Genomic DNA, 21,613 nt, shown 5'->3' with positions numbered 1-21,613 from the left:
TTGATATAAACCCGATTTGTTTATTCAGGATAATTGCACTTAAGGTTGTGAGAGCAGAGGTGTGGGTTCATTCTTGAAACTGTAATGGCTTTCTCTTGGTTTCTGCACCACTGTATCTATATGAAGGGGCATGTAGCTATTCTCAACTGCACCTCCAGTGACCCCAGGGTTCAGAAGGCAGCCTGGGAGGGACCGAAACTGGCCATAGTGCTCTGAGTGGTAAGACAATGCCTCATAGCCATGCGCCTACCCCTGCCTTCCAACCATGCAGCAAAACCTTCCCATCCTGGTTCCTGGTACAGAGCTCAGCTCTGCCACTGGCTCTTCTTTGCTTACAAAGCACTGTCCTGAAGCTAAGGAGCAATGCTCTGCCTAAAGCTGGCTGTTAAATATCCATCCACGTTCCTATCCCAGAGCTGCCCAAACAGAGTCTCCACTGGGGGTTGAACACATGGATGGGCCTTTCCCCTCACTGCGCAGAGGTATCAGCCCAGTGGGGCTCTCCTGAGACCTCACTTCTCAGTTTGCAGATGACCACGGATGCCTCCGCATGGGTGGCATCTTTGTGTATGTACAGACTGCTTCTCGTTTTAAGGACCCAAGTAGGCTTGGATTCAGGGGCACACCCTGGCAGCATCATATCTTTAAAATCCCAGTTGGCTCCAGAGAGATACATTCTGAAGAATGGAGGGAGGGCTTCAAAACATGAATGTTATCAGATAATGCTGCTTTCAAGGGACATAGCTGGAGGAGTTGGGCAGAGGCTGGGGGGCTCGTCACATCTTCTGCTGGACCTTTTAGATGTTTGTTCCGTATTACATACACGGGCACACCATGTGCCACGGATGAATCGCTGCTTTTTAGAGAAAGTTCAACTTCCATTCTCTCTGATGGCTCATGGGAGGGTCGGGATAACTGTTGAAATGATCCAGACTCTGATATTGTGCTCCAACGTTTGGATGAAGGGACCCTACCGGTTCACTCTGTAACCCCTCTTTTCCACCTCTCCATTCTCCTTCGCAGACGGCAGCAAAGACCTCCAGGAGGGAACAAGCCCCAACAGCATGGTGACCATCAGCCAGGCAGTGCCAAACACAACAGGGACCACCAGAAATCTTACCAGGGGGGCTCAGGGCCCCACCCCTCAGGGAGGCCCACGCACCATGGCTACAGCCAGAACCGACGCTGGCATCACGGCAACATGAAACATCCACCGGGAGACAAGGGAGAAGTGGGCAGCCACCGCAACGCCAAAGAGACCGTGACCGTTGAGAACCCCAAACTTGAAGACGGCCCAGGGGACACCGGACACAGTGGCCTTGAGCCCCCCTGCAGCCCTGACACTCTGACCCCAGCAGCTTCTGAGAGACCAACCCCTCAGCCGCCAGGGGGGCCGGAGGCTGAGATAAAGCATAAAGACACTGTTCTTCCCGAACGTCTCGGGGAACGGCCCAAAATCACCCTGCTCCAGTCTTCCAAAGACAGGCTGAGGCGAAGGCTGAAGGAAAAGGTACTGGTAATTGACTTTTCTTTGTTCTCTTGCTGAGGACAGCTGAGAGGTAGGCACTTGGAGGGGAGGGGGCTTTGGGTGGAGCCTCATGGGTCGAGACAGGGGCTCCTCTCTAAAAGGAAGAAAGGCTGGGTGGACACACCATGTTGTCATTGCCATGGGTAACCAGCTGTACTTGAACCCTTACAACACATACTGTTCCTTCTCTTCTGCCCCACAAGCAGTGTTGGAGACACCGGGAAATCACTAGATGCCATGGGGAATGGAGTTGGGTCCTATCAGCCCTGCTCAGGGAGTCTGAACTTTCTCTGAAGAGGTGGTCTAGAGGGGACTAGAAAAGAAAAAGAACAGTCACATCTGACCCCACCCTCCCTGGGTCACTCAGTTCTCGAGTGGGAGAGCAGCTCTTTGTGCACCTTGATCCCCCCACACATGGTCAGAAGAGGCTCCAGTGTTCTCGCAGTGTCCCCGTGTCACCCCAAGGGAAAAGTGGCTCAGAGAAGGATCCACTTCCCTAGTGTGCACAGCCACGGAGAGCTGGAGACAGAGCCGTACCTCCATACAGAGCTCCCAAGTTGAGAACAGAGGGCCAGCAAGCTTGGGCCATGGGTCTGTTCTGTTTAGGTGCATATAGTTTAAGATAACCTCATGCCATTGTCTGCTTTTCCACTCTACAGTCTTACCCCAGTTACTGGGCACTCTCCTAAGAACATAAACAAGTTGGGTTGGGTTGGGTTGGGTTTTTTCTGGGGGTTGTTCATTTTTCTCACAAAGCACCAGCCATGTGAATAGCACATTGAAAGGTCTTAGTGTGCAGTATCTGTATGCATAGGGACAGGCAGTATGGGATGCTAAGCCAGGGCCAAGTCCACATGGATCCGTTCACCTAAGAACATGGTGGTCCATGCATTTAGAGCAGACACCTGGCAGCTACACCCAGGCCACCCCAGCACCACTACATGTGTTCTGGATCCTACTCAACCCCAGCTTGGTCTCCCTCACCTCATTTCCTCTTTGACCCAGTTTTCTCTCTATCATCTTCATCTTTTAAAATTCCCACTAAATCATCTCTAAATAAAGGGTCTGATGGATACATGGGGGTAAATGTGTATATAGGAATCCTGGGTAGGGGCTAGAACTGACTATGTCAACCAACCAGGGTATCAGAGGAGCTAAGGAAAAAGGTTTGTGAAGTGCAATGTGGTGTGTGGGAGTGACACTCCCTCACATCCTTCTTTCTGGCTCTCCCTTCTTCCTTCAGGACATCCCGAATCCCACTGAGACTTCAGCTCCACTGAGGTGTGTTTTATGTGTCCCCCATGTCCCCCAGGACGAAGTGGCAGTAGAGACAAGCAGCCCTCAGCCAAGCAAGATGGACAGGCTGATGGAAATCCTGAACAGCATGAGAAATAACAGCAGCGACGTGGACGCCAAGCTCACCTCCTTCATGGAGGAGGCGCAGAACTCCACCAACTCTGAGGAGATGCTGGGGGAGATCGTGCGGACCATCTACCAGAAGGCCGTGTCAGACCGCAGCTTTGCCTTCACAGCTGCCAAGCTCTGCGACAAGATGGCCCTCTTCATGGTCGAGGGGACCAAGTTCCGGAGCCTGCTCCTCAACATGCTCCAGGTAACCGGACACTGACAGCTGCCGCTCCACTCCCCGGCCCCTCCGCCCCTCCGACTGACAAGGAGGGTTATTGCTAGAGAGAGGGCTGCAAGTTCTGGTGGCAGATGAGCTTGTCCCAAGTCGCTTCCTCCCTTGCCTGATTAATTATAGAAAATAAGCAGGCATCGAGGGGTGAGAGATGTGCGGCTGGATTTGGGTGTGTTTGTGTGAGCGCTCCATGGTTACAGAGGACCAATATAATTTTATAGGTGCTTTTTGTTCAACCGCCCTCTCTCTCTCTTTCTATTTTCATGATAAGAGGCTGGCTATTGGCCCTGTGCTTTGACCTCTACGTGTCTGTGCGGTCATGAACTTGCTGTGGACCTGGCTCTCCCCGCTCCATCTCCCTGGCTCTCTCCCCCCTCCTTCTCCCTGACCTCCCAACTTCCCCCCTTCTCCTTTTCCTTCTCCGCCTCCCTAAGGACAGCCCTCAAAAGCTTGATGTCTCTACCCTTGTAAAGCAAGGATGGCAAAGCCTTGTGAGGCAGGAGGAGGACAGCCTGTCTGTTTGATGCATTGAAGCCCAAAGTAGAAAGAAAGTGTGGCAATCCAAGATTTTCTTGCTGCCTGATACCTTCCCACCCAATCTGCTTCCCCTCCAGAGAGCTTCCCCTCATTGTCTTACTCATTGTGTGCCAAAGACCAGTGTCTAACCACAGTCCCATTGGAGTGTGTGATGAGTGTGGGCCAGTGCCTAACCACAGCCCCACAGGCGAGTGTGTAATAAGTGTGAGCACACGTGCTCACACTGAGTCCGTTATATAAGTACCTGCTGTGGATGGTAACAGTTGACTGGTGAGCCCAGATCTGGCAACATTGGGGAAGAAATGACAGTGGAGGATGATGACACTGTGACCATATCAGGCCCGAAGGCCATCTTTGGAGACTCTAGATGGGAAAACAATGTCTTTCCTGTTATTTTATACAACAGAGCCCAATTTAGATACAAATTGTGTCATCAGGCCTACCTAGTAGAGCAGTTCCTTGGAAGTGAGGGAAGAGGGAAGCAGGGGACAGAGTTAAAGGGACCACCAGCAGTCATGGTGAACATGGTGACCATATTCCAGATTGTCCTACCAGTGTCACTTCTGAGAGTCCCCTCATAATTACACTCGGCATTATGACAGATGTGCTCAGGGCACTGGTCACCTGGTTCATGGTCTGCAGTGTTGTCCCTAAAAGCAGAGGGGAGATCCCTGCTGGCCCACCTGCCTGTGGTGCACTGGGCCCCGTGCCTGCCTGTCTTCTTGTGTGTGCGTCTCGCTGTCTGCAACCTGAGCCTCCCTGGCCAGTCTCGAGCTTCTCGCCAGCTCCAGGCTCTGATCGGGTTGCCATTCCTGGATCACCCATTGCTCCCCTGGTGATGAATTCCCGCATTACCTGAGGGATTTGCACATCGGCATGTTCCTCGCGGGCCGGAATGTCCTGGGAGAGTGGAGAGGGTGACAAACAGGCAGGAGAGGCCCGTCTGCTGTGCATCACCAGGCACAGGGGAGTCAAGGGAAGGACTGGCCTCAGACTTAGTTTGGTGATTTTTTTTTTCTCGGAGAAGGGTCAGAAACGGAGTACAGGAGTACAAGCTCTAGACCATGGCCACCAGCCGCCAGCAATCCGTTCAACCCCACAGCAGACAGGCACACAGGCCTGTGGCACCCAGGAAATGAGAACTGTCTGCAGAGACTACCCCAAGATGGGTTATTTCATCAAGAACCCATGGCAAGAACCCAATGGCAATTTAAATTAGTGCGCCCTAACTAGTATGCCCATGTGAAGGGAGCATTACTGGGACACAGTTGGGGGGGAAGAAGGGAGGCCTGGGGTGAGCGAACACTGAACTGAATGCTGGAGAGGCAGAGGCTAGACCAGGTATCAGCAGTCAGAGCCTTGCGAATGGGCTCCAGTGCCCACACACACACCACACCACACACACACACACACACACATACCATGAGATGCTCCTCTTCTTACTGCTCCAAGGCCTGGCCCTGAATGAAGGAGTCTTAGGTTCTCCTGTCCTTGCAAATCACCTCCCGCATGCTGTCACTCAGGGAATGTGACTTTATGACTAGCCCCAGAGGCCAACTTGTCCCAGGGATACTCACATCCTGCCCCCTGCTCCCCTCCACCACCACTGACCCTCTAGCTGCACTCTAATGGATAAACCCCTACATCTTACTTAGAAGTCACTTCTACCCAACGCTCAGCCCATTGCCAGGGGCCACTCAAACTCAGACACCACTCCCCTGGGAGATTGGCCAGTCTCTCACACTCTGTTTCTGCAGCATTCCGTCCTTCTCTGCCACAGCACCCGTCTCTCTGTTCTGTCATGTGACTAGCACTGACCGGGTGTCCAAGGACACCAAGCAGCACCTTTGGAGCCAAGGGTTTAAACGTATACAGCAAAAACAGGAACTTCATCTAGTAACCTACAGTGACAAAGGAATGCGTGTTACCATCATCCTGCTTCCCCAGACTCTGATAGGCAGGCACCACCTCTGCTGTGTGCATCTCTGTGTCTGGCTGGCTGCTCAGTACCAGTACTGACAGGTCACAGTCATGGAGCAATGACGATTGCAAGAGGAGGGAACCAGAAACATCCCTCTCTTTTCTCCCAGTCAAGACCGGAGGCCCAGGTAGCAAACAAGACTCACGTTGTAAACTCCAAAGGTGCACCTGGTGACCCATACTAGTGCGGAAAGGCCTGTGCCTAACTGGACGATTTGTGGTTCCTCTATAGGCCATCCCCATCACCCACTTCCTGTGAGCCAATGCGGGAGCCCTCCGAAGGGTAGAACCAGAGGCTTTGCCTTGATATTTGAGCCTCTGGTAAGATTGTCTAAAGCCCTTTGGGCTCCTAGAGGAATATCTTAGCCGTGCTGGGTGAGGTGCCCAAGTACCATGGATCCCTGATCACATGGCTGAGAGGAAGCGTGCTTATCTACTTGAGCCTCTTCAGGCTCTTCCATTCCTCCCTGCAACTAAGGAGAGCAGGCCTTTCTGAGAAAGTGGCCTTTCATGGTCACTTGCCACCCAAGCAGGGAAGTCTAAATGGAGAAGCAACAGGCCTGGGGACCCACGTTCCCTCTTCACACCTCTAAGGAAGTCACCCCCAGAGCCCCCTCCCTCCCTTCTTTCTCCCTGAAGTTCCTGGTCTCCACTGGCTCAGTCCCACTTGACCCTGGGTTCCCAGCCAGCCCCATGTTCAGCCTGGCAGGCTCTGAGCCAGTCATCCTGGTGTCTGATATGGCTGCCATACAGGCTCTGAGGCCCAGCTTAGTGGCATGGACTGCAGAGGAACCGGGTGTGAAGTGCCCGGTGCACACCCCTCCCGGCAGCTGTCTCTGGATATGGTCCTCCCTGGCTGAGTGCTCTTACGACATGGGCTATGGCGCCCTCGAGGAGTCTGGCAACACGGCAGGGAGAGGGGCAACCTTTGATGTGGTGAATACTTGGCAGTGGAAGTCCAAGACTCCTGCCAGGTTGGGCTTCAGCACCCACAAAGTGGAAAATGGGGTGTGGAAAATTGTCATAGGTCCTCCCCATATAGACTCTCTCTTGTGCCATGTCAATAAACCGGGAAACACTGATTCCCTCATGAGTCCCATAGGCCTCAGTGGATGCCCATCACCAATTCCACAGTTCAGCATTAGTCAGTTTCTACATCTGAACTGGCTCTAGTCTTTATCTTAGATATGGGCCCTTAGTGTGCTCATATGTGCTCAAAATCCTATTTAAGTGACTATTCCTTAAATGTCTATTATATGCCTATAGTTGTCATTATTACCCTGTATTCCTACCAAACTTATAGCAGTGCTGCCAGGCTGGTCTGAGCCACCCTTTCCGGAGAGGCATTGGATAGTTTATACGGGAAGGGTCACTTTAATGTCTGGGCAAGCAAGGCGACAGACTCTTAGCAGTATGGCTCTCCAGCCTGAGAATGCTACTACACTTCAGACCTCTCTGTTCTGGAGAACAGAGACCCTCAGCCATTGTCTTTGGGGATCACATGGAGAGCTATGGCTTTGCCCTGGGGTCCTCCTCAGGTCCAGGCATAGACCTGGACATTGTGTCGTAAAGAACTCATTTGGGCCATGTGAAGTGAACATCACTGTCAGGACAAAGGCCCAGAGACAACAGGAGCACCTCACCCTTGTCTTTTACCAACTGGCCCCTCACACCAGGAACCAGCTAAAACTCATTTCTCAGGTGCTAGGCCCTTTGCTAATCGCTGTAGAGGACTCACACTGAGCTGGTGGAAAAACAGGAGAGGGAAACTTTAGCTATTGGTAGAGTGCCTCCAAACTCGTTTTTCCCTTCTGTGAGGAGCTGGGCTTGGCCATGTTCCTCACCATCCTGAGACTCCCCCACCCTGGAAAGAGGAGAGACCCTCTTCTCCTCTCCCACAGGATTTCTCTGTCCCTGCTCTGTCTGAACCTTCTGTTTCCTTCTTCTTGGCCCCTGCCATTTGTTGGCATGGTCATTATGTGTTTTATGTGTTGGCATGGTCATTATGTGTTTTAGGTGAAGGGTCTCCCTTTAACCCCAGTACTAACTGGGCCACCCAGAAGAGCTGGTGGCAACCACCTCTGTGGCTCTGCCCTGCCCATGAGGCTCCCAGATCCTTCATGGGCCGAACTAGCCAGTTCTGCACATTGTTTCCTTCTTAGAGACTGCCAGCTACCCAAGACCCAAGCAACCAGAAAAGTTCCCTTGATGCTCAACAGGGAATTGCAGTGCAGTTCCAGGGGAGAGTAAGGGCTCCAGTTTCATGGGGAAGGAAGAATGAGTGTGCCTCTTTTTATGGGACCTTAGGAATGACAGGAATCAAAGGCTTGAGCCCCCTCCACCCAGAACTGCCTGGTCACCGCCCTCTGCCTTACCCTTGAGCTTAGAGAGGGCTCTTTTGCCCAGATCTGCTTGGGTAGTACAAGTTCAAGCCCTTGTCTGTTGAAATGTGTGTGCCCTGTTTAGCCGAGAGGTGTCTGCATCTGAGCTATGCAGAGAGAAGTATTATTAGAGCAAGCATCAGTGTGCCTGTAACTGAACCCAGCTCTCCCTAGCAACCGTTGCTAACAACACATCTAACAGAAGGATGTGATATCTTTTTTTTTTTTTTTTTGAAGAGGGAGGGGGGAAATCTCTTCATCTAACCAAGTCATAAACACAGCCGGGTTGTTGTGCAAAGGCAACTGGAAATCAGAGTTTGGCACTTGGCCAGATTTCAAAATAAATTGTTGTCCACTGGTACCTTCTAGAATGTGGTATCTCAGCCTTGAGAATGGGCATTCGGAGTTTCTGTCCAGATCACTGTTACAGCGTTGCGTTTGGGCCTTTGATACAGAGAGACTCAGTTGGACGGTAATTCTATGGGGTGTCTGAGAATGCCTTTAGCTCTATAAGGATTGGTGAGATCCTCTGATCTGGCTGACCTTATCAGGAAATCAAAGTCTTGCCTTAAGCCCCAAAGATTATGCATTCCCTATCACCTCCCTTAGAAATACATGGAAGCCTGCTTTCTTTCAGTCCACACCTCTGTCCTGAGCCCAAGTCCTAGGCTTAGGTGGAAAGAACCCAGGCTGTTCCTTTAACTGATTGTAAGAGAAAGCTCTCCTGCCCTCTGGCTCTCTTGGTTTCTGAAAAATCTAAAACCATCTTCTGAGGCTGTGTTTATGTACATCATATGCAGACCAGAAGATGGTTTTAGATTTTTCAGAATCTGACACTCCAGTAGACGGTGTCAGATTCTGAAAAATCTAAAACCATTCCCTGTATCTTAAATCTAGCATTCACAAGCCTCATATTCTACGGAAGAAGAAAGGGCAGGGCTGGCCATGGCTCTGGAGTGGAGCAGTTCTGATCTGTAGACTTCTCAAGGGCAAGGGCGCTGGCTGTTACCCTTCTCAGGCTCCTGGCACCGTGACTGGTACACAGCAGATGCTCAGAAAATGCCTCACTGCCCTGGAAAGTGGTAGAGCATTGAGTTTGGGGCCCCAGTGCTTTGCGGGACAGAAGCCCATTCTTGTGTGTGATTCTCAGGTGGGTTCCCCATACACAGAGAGACAGAAAGACAGAGAAAGTAGTTTAGCAAAAGCCACAGCTCTAACTGGACTCCTAGCTCCCATCCCATTACCCAAATAGGACGAAGATTGGGAGCTTAGAAATAGCCATTCTGTGAAGCCATCTATGGGGACTGTAAAGAACACCCCGGGAAAGGGCATGGTTGCCTCTGCCCCTCAGACTTTGGTAGGACAGAGCTGCCTAAGAGACCATTCCTTTGTACCCCAGTCCATGTCACCTCCTTACACTCTGTCCCTCTGCCTCCCTCCCTGCTTGCTGCCACACCCTCCATGGAGCCCATGTGCATTGCAAGCATGTAAACCAATATTAATGCCGGCTTGGCTGGGCATGCCCAGAAGTGAAGTGCATTGTTCTGAATACTCCAGAGCTGGAGCAGGAGCCTTGGACTATCATCACACACACACACACACACACACACACACACACACACACACACACACATTCGCCTTCAAGGCTGCTGGAGCCAGCAGGGACAGGACACAGGGCTAGCCAGCAGTGTCAGCCGTTCTCCACAGGCAAACCACTGAGGGTGATTTCCCCAGGCCCAAGAGGGTCTCATTTTCTCAAAAGTCACCGGCCTCTGAGAACCCTCAGGAGTAGGCTGTGTCCATGCTGAAAGCCAAGCGTAGGGAAGGCTATGCAGAGCTGGTACACTCACTAGCAGCAAGCTTGCTTTATATATCCCAAGAGACCGGTGGTCACAGGAGCTTGGACCTCTGCAGAGTCTGTGGCAGGCTGGGGGTCCCTGCCTGAGGGAGCTGATGTCAGTCTCCATACCCAGCCCTTAGCCATGCTGGAGCCAGAGTAGGTCAGAACCATGTACCTTGCTTCAAGTGTCTTGTCTGTCCTTTTGAGGGAGTGAGTAGATTTTATTTGCTTTTTTTCCAATGGTATATGTCTCCTCCCAACCTTATTGAGCACCTGCTGTGTACCACATCCTCTTGTAGGCCAGGTGTATGTATCAGTTCATTACAGACTCTCTGGTCCCCTTATCACTGTTGAAACCAGACATAGGTCCCAGCCAGGTCTCGGGTACTCATTCAAGGAAAGAGATCAGTATTTAGGCCAGATCTCTCTGGCTGTTCAGTTGTGGGGGTGGAATAAGGACAAGGTGACTTCTTGAAGCACTGAGTCTGAGGCTGTGAACCTCTGCAGCACTGAGTGGGGCAGAGCAAGTGATGATCTGAGCATTAAAACATGCTTTGGACGCCTGGCTCACCAACACATGCTGATAGTCCCAGCGCTTGGGAGACGGAAGGAGGACTGTGAGTCTGAGAACGGCCTGGGTTACGTAATAAAGTTCAAGCCAGCCTGGACAACAGGGCAGCAAACTGTCTCAAACCAAGCAAAACTAGGCCACCTGGAACAAATAGCTACCCTTTGAATCCCAGGTCTCTAGGCAGGAGGACTTCTACTGTGGAGCCGGAACTAAGACCCTAGGGCCTCAACATAGTGGTATGGATTCCTTCTGCCACCTTTGCCGAACCTAAGTGTTCAGCCTCATCTTGGTGTTCTGCCCTGAGAAAGCCCCTCTGGGCTATGGTAGAGACCGAATGAGTGAATGTACCCACAGCCCTCAACTCAGATCCAGGCCACAGTGGTGGCTGCCCCATGGGTACAGAGAACAGGAGGCCCGACTCTCTCCAAGCAGAGGCCACCGGGCTTGTGACTCATCTCTCACTTCCATGCAGATTCAGTATGGGGTAAGACAGGTGGTAGGAGCTTAGAAAACAATGATCTCAGGAGAGGCCTGGGGACTTGAAAGCTGTTTCCTTTCCAGCCACCCAGGTCTCCAGGGCAGAGACCCCGCCCCCCAAACTTCACCTGGGTCAAACCCTTTCTGTTCTGTTTTGTGTTTGGCCCTGGGGTTTCACTGTGTAACCCCATCTAGCCTTGATTGGGCAATCCCACCCCCTTCTACGATTAGATTTGTTTAAGCTCTTCCTTATCTGAGGCTTTGTCTTTGGGACAGAGTTATGAATGTCCTGCCTCCAATCAATGTAGTAGTTAGTCTGCCGTTACAGTAGGACAAAGCAGCCTTGGGTAGACAAAATAGATGGCAGTCAGGTGCCTGCCGCCGAAGAGGAGCACATGTTGTTCTGTTTTTCGAGTCGCTGGGCCCAGGGAGCTTTCCCTGGTCAGGCACTATTTCATCAAGACTCATGTCCCTGGCCGTGCCATCTCCTCTTCCTTGCACATCCTCACCTCCCACCCCGGCTCTGTTTTCCCTGCTAAATCCCCTGAGAGAACTTGGCCAGAAGCATCCCTGTCTGAGGCTGCCAGGCAGGTCCCGCAGATAAGTGGGTTATCGGAGAAGGTGGCTCGGGTGTCCCAGGCCCCAGAGGGTCACCCCTGGCTGGCTGGCAGTTCACCCCCAGCACCTCCTCCCACTGCCGCTCCCTTGCCCAGCCAGGCAGGCAGGAGACAGCAGATCCCTTCCCACCACCTGCCCCAGGCAGCCGCTGGGAATCCGAGCTATGCTAAGCCACTCCAGATCAGCGCATCTCAGCCCTGCCTGGGCACCGCCGCCCCAGACAGGGCGCCTCTACCTGCTGCGCCACCACTGGAAAGCTGGCACTGACTGCCCAGTGGAAAAAATCCCCCTGCAGGTTATGTAACTGCTCCCCAGCCTGGCCCTGGCTACCCACCAAGGCTGCTGGCCACCCTTAACCAACCACCACAGAGGGGGACTCATGTCCTGAAGGGAAGGGTCTCTCTTTCAAAAATGGAAGCAAATAGTTCTGTTATTGTGAGACCTTCCTCTGGGTCCCACCAGGTCCTTAGAGACTGAAAGAACTTGAAACGTTAAGGGTACAGCTGAGCCCTAAGCAAGAACCCTGGTCAAGGAACCAAGCAGACCAAAGCCAACAGGAGGACATGGTTTTGGAGAGGAGAGAAAAAGAGACCCCTGTATTGTTACTTTGTTCAACATTTTGTAAAGTTCCGGTCACAGACAACATCAACCACTTGAACCACTTGTAAGGCACCCCCTCGGCAGCAGCAAGGACACACACAGTGCCAAGCAACCTCTCTGTCACCCCAAACCTAAGCACTGTTCTCACTAAACAGTAGCTCCACATCCCCCGGCCACCACCCCAATCCCTCCAAGGGTTCCCTACTCTGAATCACACACGCACACACACACACACACACACACACACACACACACGCACACACACACACAGACGGAATCGTGCATACCACATTTCTCTTCTGAGTCTACTTCACATAGCACAGTGGCTTTAAACTTCATCTGTGTGATAGCACGTGTCGGGTTTCCTCTTTGTCAAGGCTGACTGATATGCTGTTGTATGTACATACCTTATTTTGTTCTCTCATCATTGGGCACTTAGGATGTTTCTATCTTTTGGCTTTTATGATCAGTATTGCTTAGAGGCATGGATGTGCGAGGACCAGAACTCCTGATTTGATTCTTGCAGATATCTATCTAGAGGAAGAGCCGTTGAATCATATGGAAATTTTATGTTTATCCTTTTGAAGGACTGCCGGATGGTTTCCTGGACATTTTTAATGGAGGAAATGTAGTGAATCGAGATACAACAAAATTGTGTGAGGGAGAGAGAGGGTACCACCTCACCCGAAATCAAGCTGAGGACAGAAAGGAGTCTGTAAGGTGATCCAAGCAGGGAATGGAGAGGCAAGGGGGGTTAAATTAGGACCTAGGAGATGATATGGGCTCTTGAGCTATAGAGTTCCAGAATTCATTTTAAAATCACAGACCAGTAGACACCTGAAGCTTCTACATAGATTACCCAGTTCAACTCACTCGTAGAGATGAGAGACCAGCGGCCCAGGGAATTCATGGAGATGTGGTGGTTATAAAATACTGTACTTTTAGGCAGCTTACATTAATGATCTTAGTGTATTGTGTTTGTTTGAAAAAAATAACTTGTGTTACATTTAGAGAAAGAGTGTGTGTGTGTGTGTGTGTGTATGTGTGTGTGTGTGTTGTATCTGTGCATGCCATCATATTATTGTGAAGGTCAGAGAATAACTTTCAGTGGTTAGTTCTTTCCTTCTACTGTGTGGGTCCTGGGGATTATCAGGTTTGGCAGCAATCACCTTTATCCACTGTGCCATCTTGCCAGTCCCAATCCAAGAGTTTGGAGGGGCTACAGAGTTGACTGTGAAGGCAGCATGCAAAGATTGCCACTCACCCTGCCAACATCTAGACTTCGTGTAGACTTTACTCCCAAGCCCCTTGTGGGTACACGGCCAGGCCCTGGCGTGTAGCTTCACTCCCAGAAGCTAGAAGCTGTGTAGACAGCCGGCCAGCACAGGAAATGTAAGTCAGTGGACCCTGCGAGCTTCTGAAAGGATAGACTAGTTATCTGAAAATCTGCGAAGCTTCCTATAGGCAGACTTCCCCAGCCAAGGGCATCTAACCTGTGCTTTAGAGTAGACTTCAAGCCCTCTGGCCACCTGTGAGAGGTGACCAAGAAGAGACTCTATCCCTCCAGCTACAGCTCTTATCAGGAAGTGAGTGGACAGGCGTGGATGGAGAAGAGAGGGAAATCAGAAGGAGAGACAGACAGGGAACAGGAATGCCACACAGGAGGGAATTCTGCGTGGGTCTCCAACTCAGTGCTACAAGAGTAGCTGTGCTCACCTGTTCCCAGGCAGCCAGGTCTGTCCCCTAGATAAATCGAGGCCCCTTTACACAAAAGCCAGCCCAGCTCCCCAAAGAAGGCTACCAAGAGGTCAGGGGCATAGTGGGTACCAAAGCATCCGCATGTATCATCTCTGCCTCCATGACTCCCACCTAGATAGCACTAGGTGAGCAATCCTGTAATGTTTCCTTCAATATGAACTCACCTCTGTCCTGGGGAGAAGGTAATATGCCACCAAGAAGCAGGCCTATGGGCACATGAATCTGTTGTGTCAACTGAGCCCTAGGAAACCAAGATCAAGATACAGGCTCTTGCACAACTCTGGGTCCCCATCCCTTGCTGCCCAGCATCTAGCCCTCGGCTTTAAACCCCTTCGCAGTGGACCAGAACTGGGTTAGGAGTTCAGAGCCTTTAGAAACAGGCCAGTGCTTTACTAACCCTTCCATGACCCTGATTCTAGCTGGTCTCCAGGGAAAGGACAAGTGTCCCCATTAGACAGGGAGCCACCTACAGGGAGTGAGTGTCATTTGACCCTCTGTGTGTCCTCTGAGTCCCCAGACAAGCCCCAAATAAGAGAGAGAGAGAGAGAGAGAGAGAGAGAGAGAGAGAGAGAGAGAGAGAGAGAGAGAGATGCTTCAGACCAGTTTGAAACATCAGGACAGACATGCTCATGGAAAACAGTGCCCTCGTGGGATGGCCACCCTTGTCACCCAAATGACCACTATCTTGACAAGGCCCTGTAGGAAACAGGTAGATTTCAGAGGGTCTGTGCAAAATACCTGTAAAGAAAGGGCCTGCAAGCCACCGTACCACAATACCATGTTCTCATCAGCTAAGCGAGGCTAGCACCATAAGAATATGTGGCTTGGCTGGTATTTGGAGATGACCCTGCTCCGGCATAAGTTCCCAGACAGTCATAGAATATGTATATTGAGTAAGTCCAGGTTCGTTGGCACCGTGCGTGCAGAATTCTTACCTCTGTGGGTTCTGCTAGACATCAGTTACCTTGTTACTCTAGGTGTTCAAAAAACAAGCTGGCCAGGCATGGTGATACATGTCCTCGCAGAATTTAGGAGGCTGAGACAGGGAGGTTGATGGACTTGAGGCTAGCCTGGGCTAATGTAGTGAGACCTTTCCTCAAAACAAAACCAGTCTGATTGGAATAAGATCTCTAAAGTGGGCTTAGAAGCAGAGTCCTTTGAAGTCAGCCTTCTGAGCCATAGACACTTCCCTCCCAGTGACCTACTTAATGGCCAGAGCAGCCAGGTGCTGGCCACCTTCCCCTGACCCCAGTGTGATTCCATCAGAACCTGCAGTCCCCTAACCATCCACTTAACTCTTCAATCAGCTGGAATTGTGATGCTTGTCTCACAGCCTGCTCCCTGTCCCAACCACTGCAGGGAAAAATCCACTCAACATGGCTGTGTTCTCTGGAGACCCACCCCTCCAGAAGAGATTTCTGAAAATTCTCTAGCACGTCTTCCTGTCTCCCTGGAGGAGAAGCCCATCCTTTCATGGCCCCGGATAAGAAAACCTGATGCCCACACACAAGCCCAGGGCCACATACACACAGAGATTTGGGGATGATACAGCCTCAAAGACAGCTAAGGGCTGAGGCTCAGCTGGAAGGGCTCTGCTGGAAGGGCTAAGTGCAGAGGCTCGGCTAGAGTCCTGAGCTCTGTGCTGTTAAACTGCATTGAGGGGAGAGAGAAACTGGCTCTTCTCTACCAGCTGCACCAAGCACTCAGAGGAGGAATAGATCTACAAGTGGGCAGGGGGAAAGCCAGGGGGAGTGGGGGCTTCCTGGAGGAGGTGGCCCCAAAGCGAGATAGGAGGCTTCAGTCAATGCTAAGGCTGGCATAAGGAGTAGTCTGTTGGGGATGGGGGAGGGCCAGTGGGGAGGTGTGTCCAGCCTGGGGGGTGAAGGGGGACGCTGTCCAGCCAGGCCATGACCCTGCTGGCGCCAGCTTCCCACGAGATTTCAGGCCAAGGCTGCATTTTAATCCAAAACTCAGACTTCTACCTCAGGAGTTGTGAGCTTCCTGCCAGCTTCAGGCCTGAGCATTATCAGGGGGTAGGCAGCACAGACTGTTCATCTAGAACCCAGGCCAGACTTAGGGAAGGGGTCCAAATCCCAGGGTTTCACCTAGCAGGTGGCATTAGGAGCCTAGCTTTCCTGGAGAAGCCCCTCCCCAACCCCCCAGATTGTAGTTTCTGAGTTCCCTAGAGGAATCCTGAGGAGACTGGATGTCTGGAGCCAGTCTTGCTTTGCTGCCCCTGCCAGCCTGTGTACCTGTGACAAAAATGGAAGCCCGGGTGAGTTCTGTCCATGAGTACCAGGCCCTTGGATGACTGCTTACCACCTGCTAGTGCCTGGAACTTGTGAAAGTCAGTTGGAGGTCAGGGGCAGGGACAGCCTCAGACAATCTAGGGATGGAAGGTAAGATAAACTTCCTCGGGGTGCACTTGACAGACTAACAGGAGCAGGGTTTAGGGGTCAGCACTGAAGGAAGCAGCGTGAACTGCAGAAGGTGACGTTCTGAGCAAGGCTCACCTTGCTGAAGTAGAATAGTCTCGGCCAATCTTTTTACCCTTCCAGGGGCTTCTTCACCCATATAAAATGAGGAGGTTAGAGATGGTTTCAAAGGTCCCTTCCAGCTTATTCCAAAGCCTTCACACTATGGGGCCAGTGGAGACAAGGCTCTATCCCTAATTTCCCCAGCTGGGCAGGTCTGTAGCCCTGGCTGGCTCTCTGACCATTCATTTTCCCACATACCCACCTTGGCTGACCTGCTTTGGCCACACTTCCTTTGGAGGCAGCCCTGAGTAAACAGAACAGCCTGCAGGGGGCGGCAGCATGCAAGACAGGCCTCACCTGCCTACAGTAATCCCCCTAACCCCCCAAACCCCGCCCCCCACACACACACATACTTGGCACCCTGGGTTTAAACCATGTGAAGATGACTCTGGCACCCAGGCTCCATCACAAAATTTTACACTGGGGTCCTCCAGCAAGGACCATGGGGACCTCCAGGGCAAGCTAACATCTCATGTATTTGTAGGGTTCCCGGAAGCCACCGGCAGGTCTGAGAGGTCCCAGGCAGCCTAGGCAGAGGGTGAGACAAGGGTCTGGTTCCTCAGGGACAGAATCTGTCAAGAGATATCACTGTGTCTAGGGAGCCCAGTTGCCCTCGGGGACCAGAGCGCTAATGAGCTCCATCCCTGGAGGCTGCATATTTCTAGCTCAGGCAGGTCGGACTGTCTAGCACTCCTTGTTCTTCCCAGACAGCGGGAGGAGGTGTGAGGACAGGCCTGGCTGTCAGCAGTCCTCCCACACGGTGACAGGAGTGGACAGGAATCTCAGAGGTGAAGAACAGGCATGGGGCCTTGGGGTAAGGCAGACTGCAGCCCCCCAGGCCTTCCCACCTTGAGAAGGGGCCGTTAAGGAAAGGGGAGGAGGGCTTTTTCCTTGTCCCAGGCGCCACTCTCTCCAGGCCCTGGGTAGCCCTAGCCAGCACTGCCCTCCTGCACATACTACAGAACTGACTGGCCTTAGGTTCCCACAGGGGCAGCTGTGAGACCCCTGCATTTCAATGCCACCCGTTTATGCCAGGGTCTGTGTTGGATCACTGTGTAGTACGAAGCCCTCTCGTGGGACACTTCCTGGAGTTATTCACCTGCCCATTTTGTTAGGATCTTCCTAAAGTCGAGGACTAGAAGACTTGGAATCCCAAAGTTCTAGAAAAAGTATTGAGAGCATCATAGCTGACAGACAGTATGGTAACTCGTAGCCTGTCTTTTAAAGAACTCAAGGGAGCCAAGCAGGAGGATGGACGGAGTTATTTTGTAGCCAGCTACAAGTGTCTGCTATCTACAGGGCCTATCAGCCATCGGTGTGGGACAGGAGCTCATACTGATACTTAGCTATGTGGCCCAAATGAAACTGTGCCGAGAGAGTCGTTCTTCTCTGGGCCATAGTTGGTAGAGGAGGTTCGAACGGTGGGTGTGAGACCTATGTCCTAAGTGCCTACATTACAGAGACAGAAAGGGACCCAGAAAGGCCAGGAAACAAAGCCATACAGCTAGTAAAAACAGTAGCAACTGGGGCCTGTTCACATCCTGCCTTCTTAGAATGCACTGCCAACTGAGTACCCACAGCCAGAAACATGTCAGTGAGGTTCAGTGAGGTCTGGTGAGGCCAGGTATGGACAGAAGGCAGGTGGCCGAGAAAGGAGACAAGAGGTAGAGACAGAGATGACAGAGTGGTTCAGAGCCTACAAACTAAACAGTGATCGTGTGTTCTCCCTCTGTCATCCTGAGACCTAAGAATATGAGGACCGCTCTTGACCGAAGCTCAGTGTGGGGTTGGGGGTGTGAACCTTCACTCCCTGTCTCCCTGGAAAGCGGGCAGGGTCCCTCTCTATCTGTGAACAGGCAGCAAACTGGCCTGGCTGGGCCTCATGAAGGCAAGAAAAAGAAATTGACCCTTTCCTGGCGAGAGAGCCAGGCACAGGAGGGGACCAGCGGAGGCTGAAGCTCTGGGTGGCAGGGAAGGGTCTGCAGGTGGCTGGGATGCTCTTGTTATGTCTTTGAGCAGCCTGCATAGTCAGAGCCACATCAAGTCTGCAGAAGGCCCGAGAAAGCAGATAATTTCCCAGGTGACCTTGTTCCTTTTGTTACCTGTTTGTACACACCTTTAATTACTCTCGTCCCAAGCCCCCCAAGGCTAAGCCTAAACTGTAAGAAGAACTAGAGACAGACAGACAGTGAGAACTGGGTACTCTTAATGATTGGGGACCACGGGGGTAGTCACACAAGCAGCCCGAGTTGCCCAGACAAAGAGCTGCCTTGTCCAAAGCTTTCTCAGCCTCTGTGGCCATTTCTTTTATTTTTAAACAACCCCCATTGCTATGTGATTTGTCATGACCTTGTCCATCGCAGTGGCCGTGGCTGCATTTCAGAAGAAAATTAAGTGGCTCAGGACTCGAAACTGGAAAGACCAGAAGGGGTTTCACTAGAGGGTGAAGAATACTCAATGCTACACATTACACACACACACACACACACACACACACACACACCTCCCTAGCCTTCACTTGTTAGCATATATCGTCTCCCTGCAAACTTGGCTGCCCACCACAGACACCTTGGCTCCTCTGCCTGATAAAGGGGAAGTTTTCGTGCCGTGCACTTGAGCGTACACTGATATGGGGGTGTGGGGCTTGCTGCCGGCTCCCCATGCTTCCTCCCCCTGTCCAGACAGAAGAGGCAGTGGGAGCTACTTGACAGGAAAGTCCCAGAGGGGCAAACTGGCCAGGGGCCACTCAGCCTAACAAGCATCCATTGAGCTCCTGTGTATGGCTAGGGAAAGTACTCGGGTAGGGCCCAAGGAAGGAGGGACGTTCGACCGTCCCTTCCATGATCCTGTCCGCTCTGGCGTCCCACCCCTCCACTGTCTGGCACGGTTTTCCTCCACTTAGATCTCAGAAAGCCAAGCAGCCGAAAAAATGCTCCCTAGGGGAAGTCACTAAAAGCAAACCCACCCCATCACAAAGTTACAAAGTTCCTCTTCTCTTTCTCACTGTCAGTCTCCCTGGTGACCCCAAAGGGCTCCCTTGCAAAAGTTTGTTCTCTGGACTTTGTGTTTTTCCCTATCTGCTCGACCGACCGTCCTAGTGCCTGCTGGCTCAGACCCCAGCGCCAGCCCCTGTCTGTCCCTGCAAACACAAGTCAGCTGTGCGTGCACACAAAGCCTGCAACTCCGCGGGGGCTGGGCCAGGCAGAAGGGACATTTCCAGGGAACTCTGGGGGCAATGGCTGGGAGGGCAGAGGCGACCGTCTGATTAGCAGGGAATCGGCGTCACAGTCTAAGGCAGAGAGGGTGCGGGGGGGCCTTGGCTGGTCCCCAGGGGCCAGTGGCTGTGGGTGGTGACCAGGGGAGGCAGCCAGGCTGGAAGAAATCTGCTGTTTGAGAAGTGGAGGAAACCGGCTGGAGCGGAGAGATAACAGCATGTTCTCTGTGTGTCTGTGTGCGTCTGCGTCTGCCGGCGAGGGCGACTGGAGCCAGGCGGTCTGAGGCCGTATCTAGTGAGATTTTTGTTCTGGGTTGTGAAAGTGACCCATGGAGCCAGCAGCAGGGTTCAGGGCCTGGGAGAGAGGACACGTGTCCCTGGCCTCCTCCCCATGTCTTATGCTGGTCTCCCCTCCCTCCCTTGGTCAAAGAGTAGAAGGCTGGTGAGGGGGTGGGGGGTGGGGCGGGCGGCATCCTTAATACAAAGGAAATGGCACAAAGGCCTAGCTTTCAGCTTGATTGAGCCACTCGTTTTGACATATGAACTCGAATACTTCCCCTAATATTTCTGGCTGTCTCAGTCTCCTTGACTATATTAATGGGGATTATTTATATCTTTCCTTTCGTAGCCCACTGGATAGCTAGAGAGTTCTTATGAAATAAGGGTGTGAAAATAGTTTATAAACTGTAGAATGACACAAAAACCCACAATGATGGGCACAGCTATGTCCCCTGGTCTGCTTAGGGAAGACTTGAGAGAGTACCTTGCTGTGGGAGGCAGAGGAGGTAGTGCCAGATAAGGACCCTGGGGCTCCCAAGAAGGTGACTCCCTCAGAAAGCAGGCAGGAAGGGATGTTTCCCTGGGTGGGGGTCTCATCCCTAGCTTGCCCTCACAAGGAGCAGGTGGCCTGGGTCGAGCATAGACTTCTCCAGGGACACAAGAAAGCTGAATGAAGACCCTTACCCATGGTAGCCAGGGGGTCTGCTGTTGCTGGGGAGATAAGTTACAACTGCTCAGAAATGTGGGGGAGCCCCTCACTTCGCTCTCTTAAGCCTCAACTGCCAGGTCACCTTCTTGATCCCCCATATCCCCGACCTGGAAACCAGCCAGATGATCTGGGAACTCAGAAGGAGCTGGCAAGAGAGGCAAGACTGTGAGTCTGGGAGTCTGAGAGAAGCTGAGCTATTTAAAGCATGCAGCGTGGGGTGAGGGGGTGGGGGTGGCGAATGCCACCTACCCCAGGGGCCTTGCAATAGCTTGCCCTTCCCTGGCCCAGATCCTGTACCATAGGGCATCCACAGGACCATGGGTCAGATGTCCCGGCTCTGAGAAGCTGCAGCTGATACAGCATAAAAGGGCAGCCCAGCCTGGCCTAGGGGCTTGGGTCCTGTCTTCTGATCCTCCAGGCTGAGCTGATCCAGCCACATAGGCGCCTTGATCCCCTGTGTCTTATAAATAAGGCTGATACTTATATTCCTGAAGAGGAATATAAGCCTGCAACCCCAGATGTAGAGGGCCAGTGGGCAGAAGTGGAACCAGGGGCTTTGCCTGGTTGCTACTTCCCATGTCTAGGTCTGACCTCTTAGCACAGTCCAGGTTAATATAATATCATACACATACACACACATATTTGTTTGTTTGTATGTATGTATGTATGTGTATTCAATGGCCAGATACCTGTCTGGAGTTCTAAGCCCTTAGTCAATATTTTTTTCTTCTACAAGTGGCCTAGTCAGACACAAAGTACCACTCAGGCCACACAAGCAGGACCAGCTGAGAGTACCTTAGCAGAGGGCTTTCCACAAATCAGCACACAAACCAAAACTGTTCTTAGACGTGTACAGAGGCTCACCCACCGCTCTTTCTGGGAAGGGCTGACCCTTGCTCTGAGACTACAGGTCTCCTACTGTCTTGGCACTAAACTGCCTTGCTT

The 21,613-nt window shown here is 52.1% G+C and overlaps 1 protein-coding gene across 8 annotated transcripts in view; it reads left to right on the top strand.

The window, feature by feature from the left end:
- Ctif (cap binding complex dependent translation initiation factor) overlaps positions 1-21,613 on the top strand; it is a 267,920-nt gene that overhangs the window by 177,837 nt on the left and 68,470 nt on the right. For 5 of the 8 annotated variants that reach the window (XM_029472081.1, XM_029472083.1, XM_029472082.1 and 2 more), the window contains 2 exons: positions 1,024-1,516; positions 2,772-3,140. In XM_029472081.1, coding sequence (XP_029327941.1) covers positions 1,024-1,516; positions 2,772-3,140 — 862 coding nt within the window. The remainder of the gene's footprint in view (positions 1-1,023; positions 1,517-2,771; positions 3,141-21,613) is intronic. The other 3 variants (XM_029472084.1, XM_021151039.2, XM_021151038.2) reach the window with 3 other exon arrangements.

This window comes from Mus caroli, chromosome 18 (assembly GCF_900094665.2).
Source record: "Mus caroli chromosome 18, CAROLI_EIJ_v1.1, whole genome shotgun sequence".
In the NCBI taxonomy this organism is placed as follows: Eukaryota; Metazoa; Chordata; class Mammalia; order Rodentia; family Muridae; genus Mus; species Mus caroli.
Note: the sequence above shows the minus strand (reverse complement) of the source record. Positions and strands in the feature narration are given on the sequence as shown.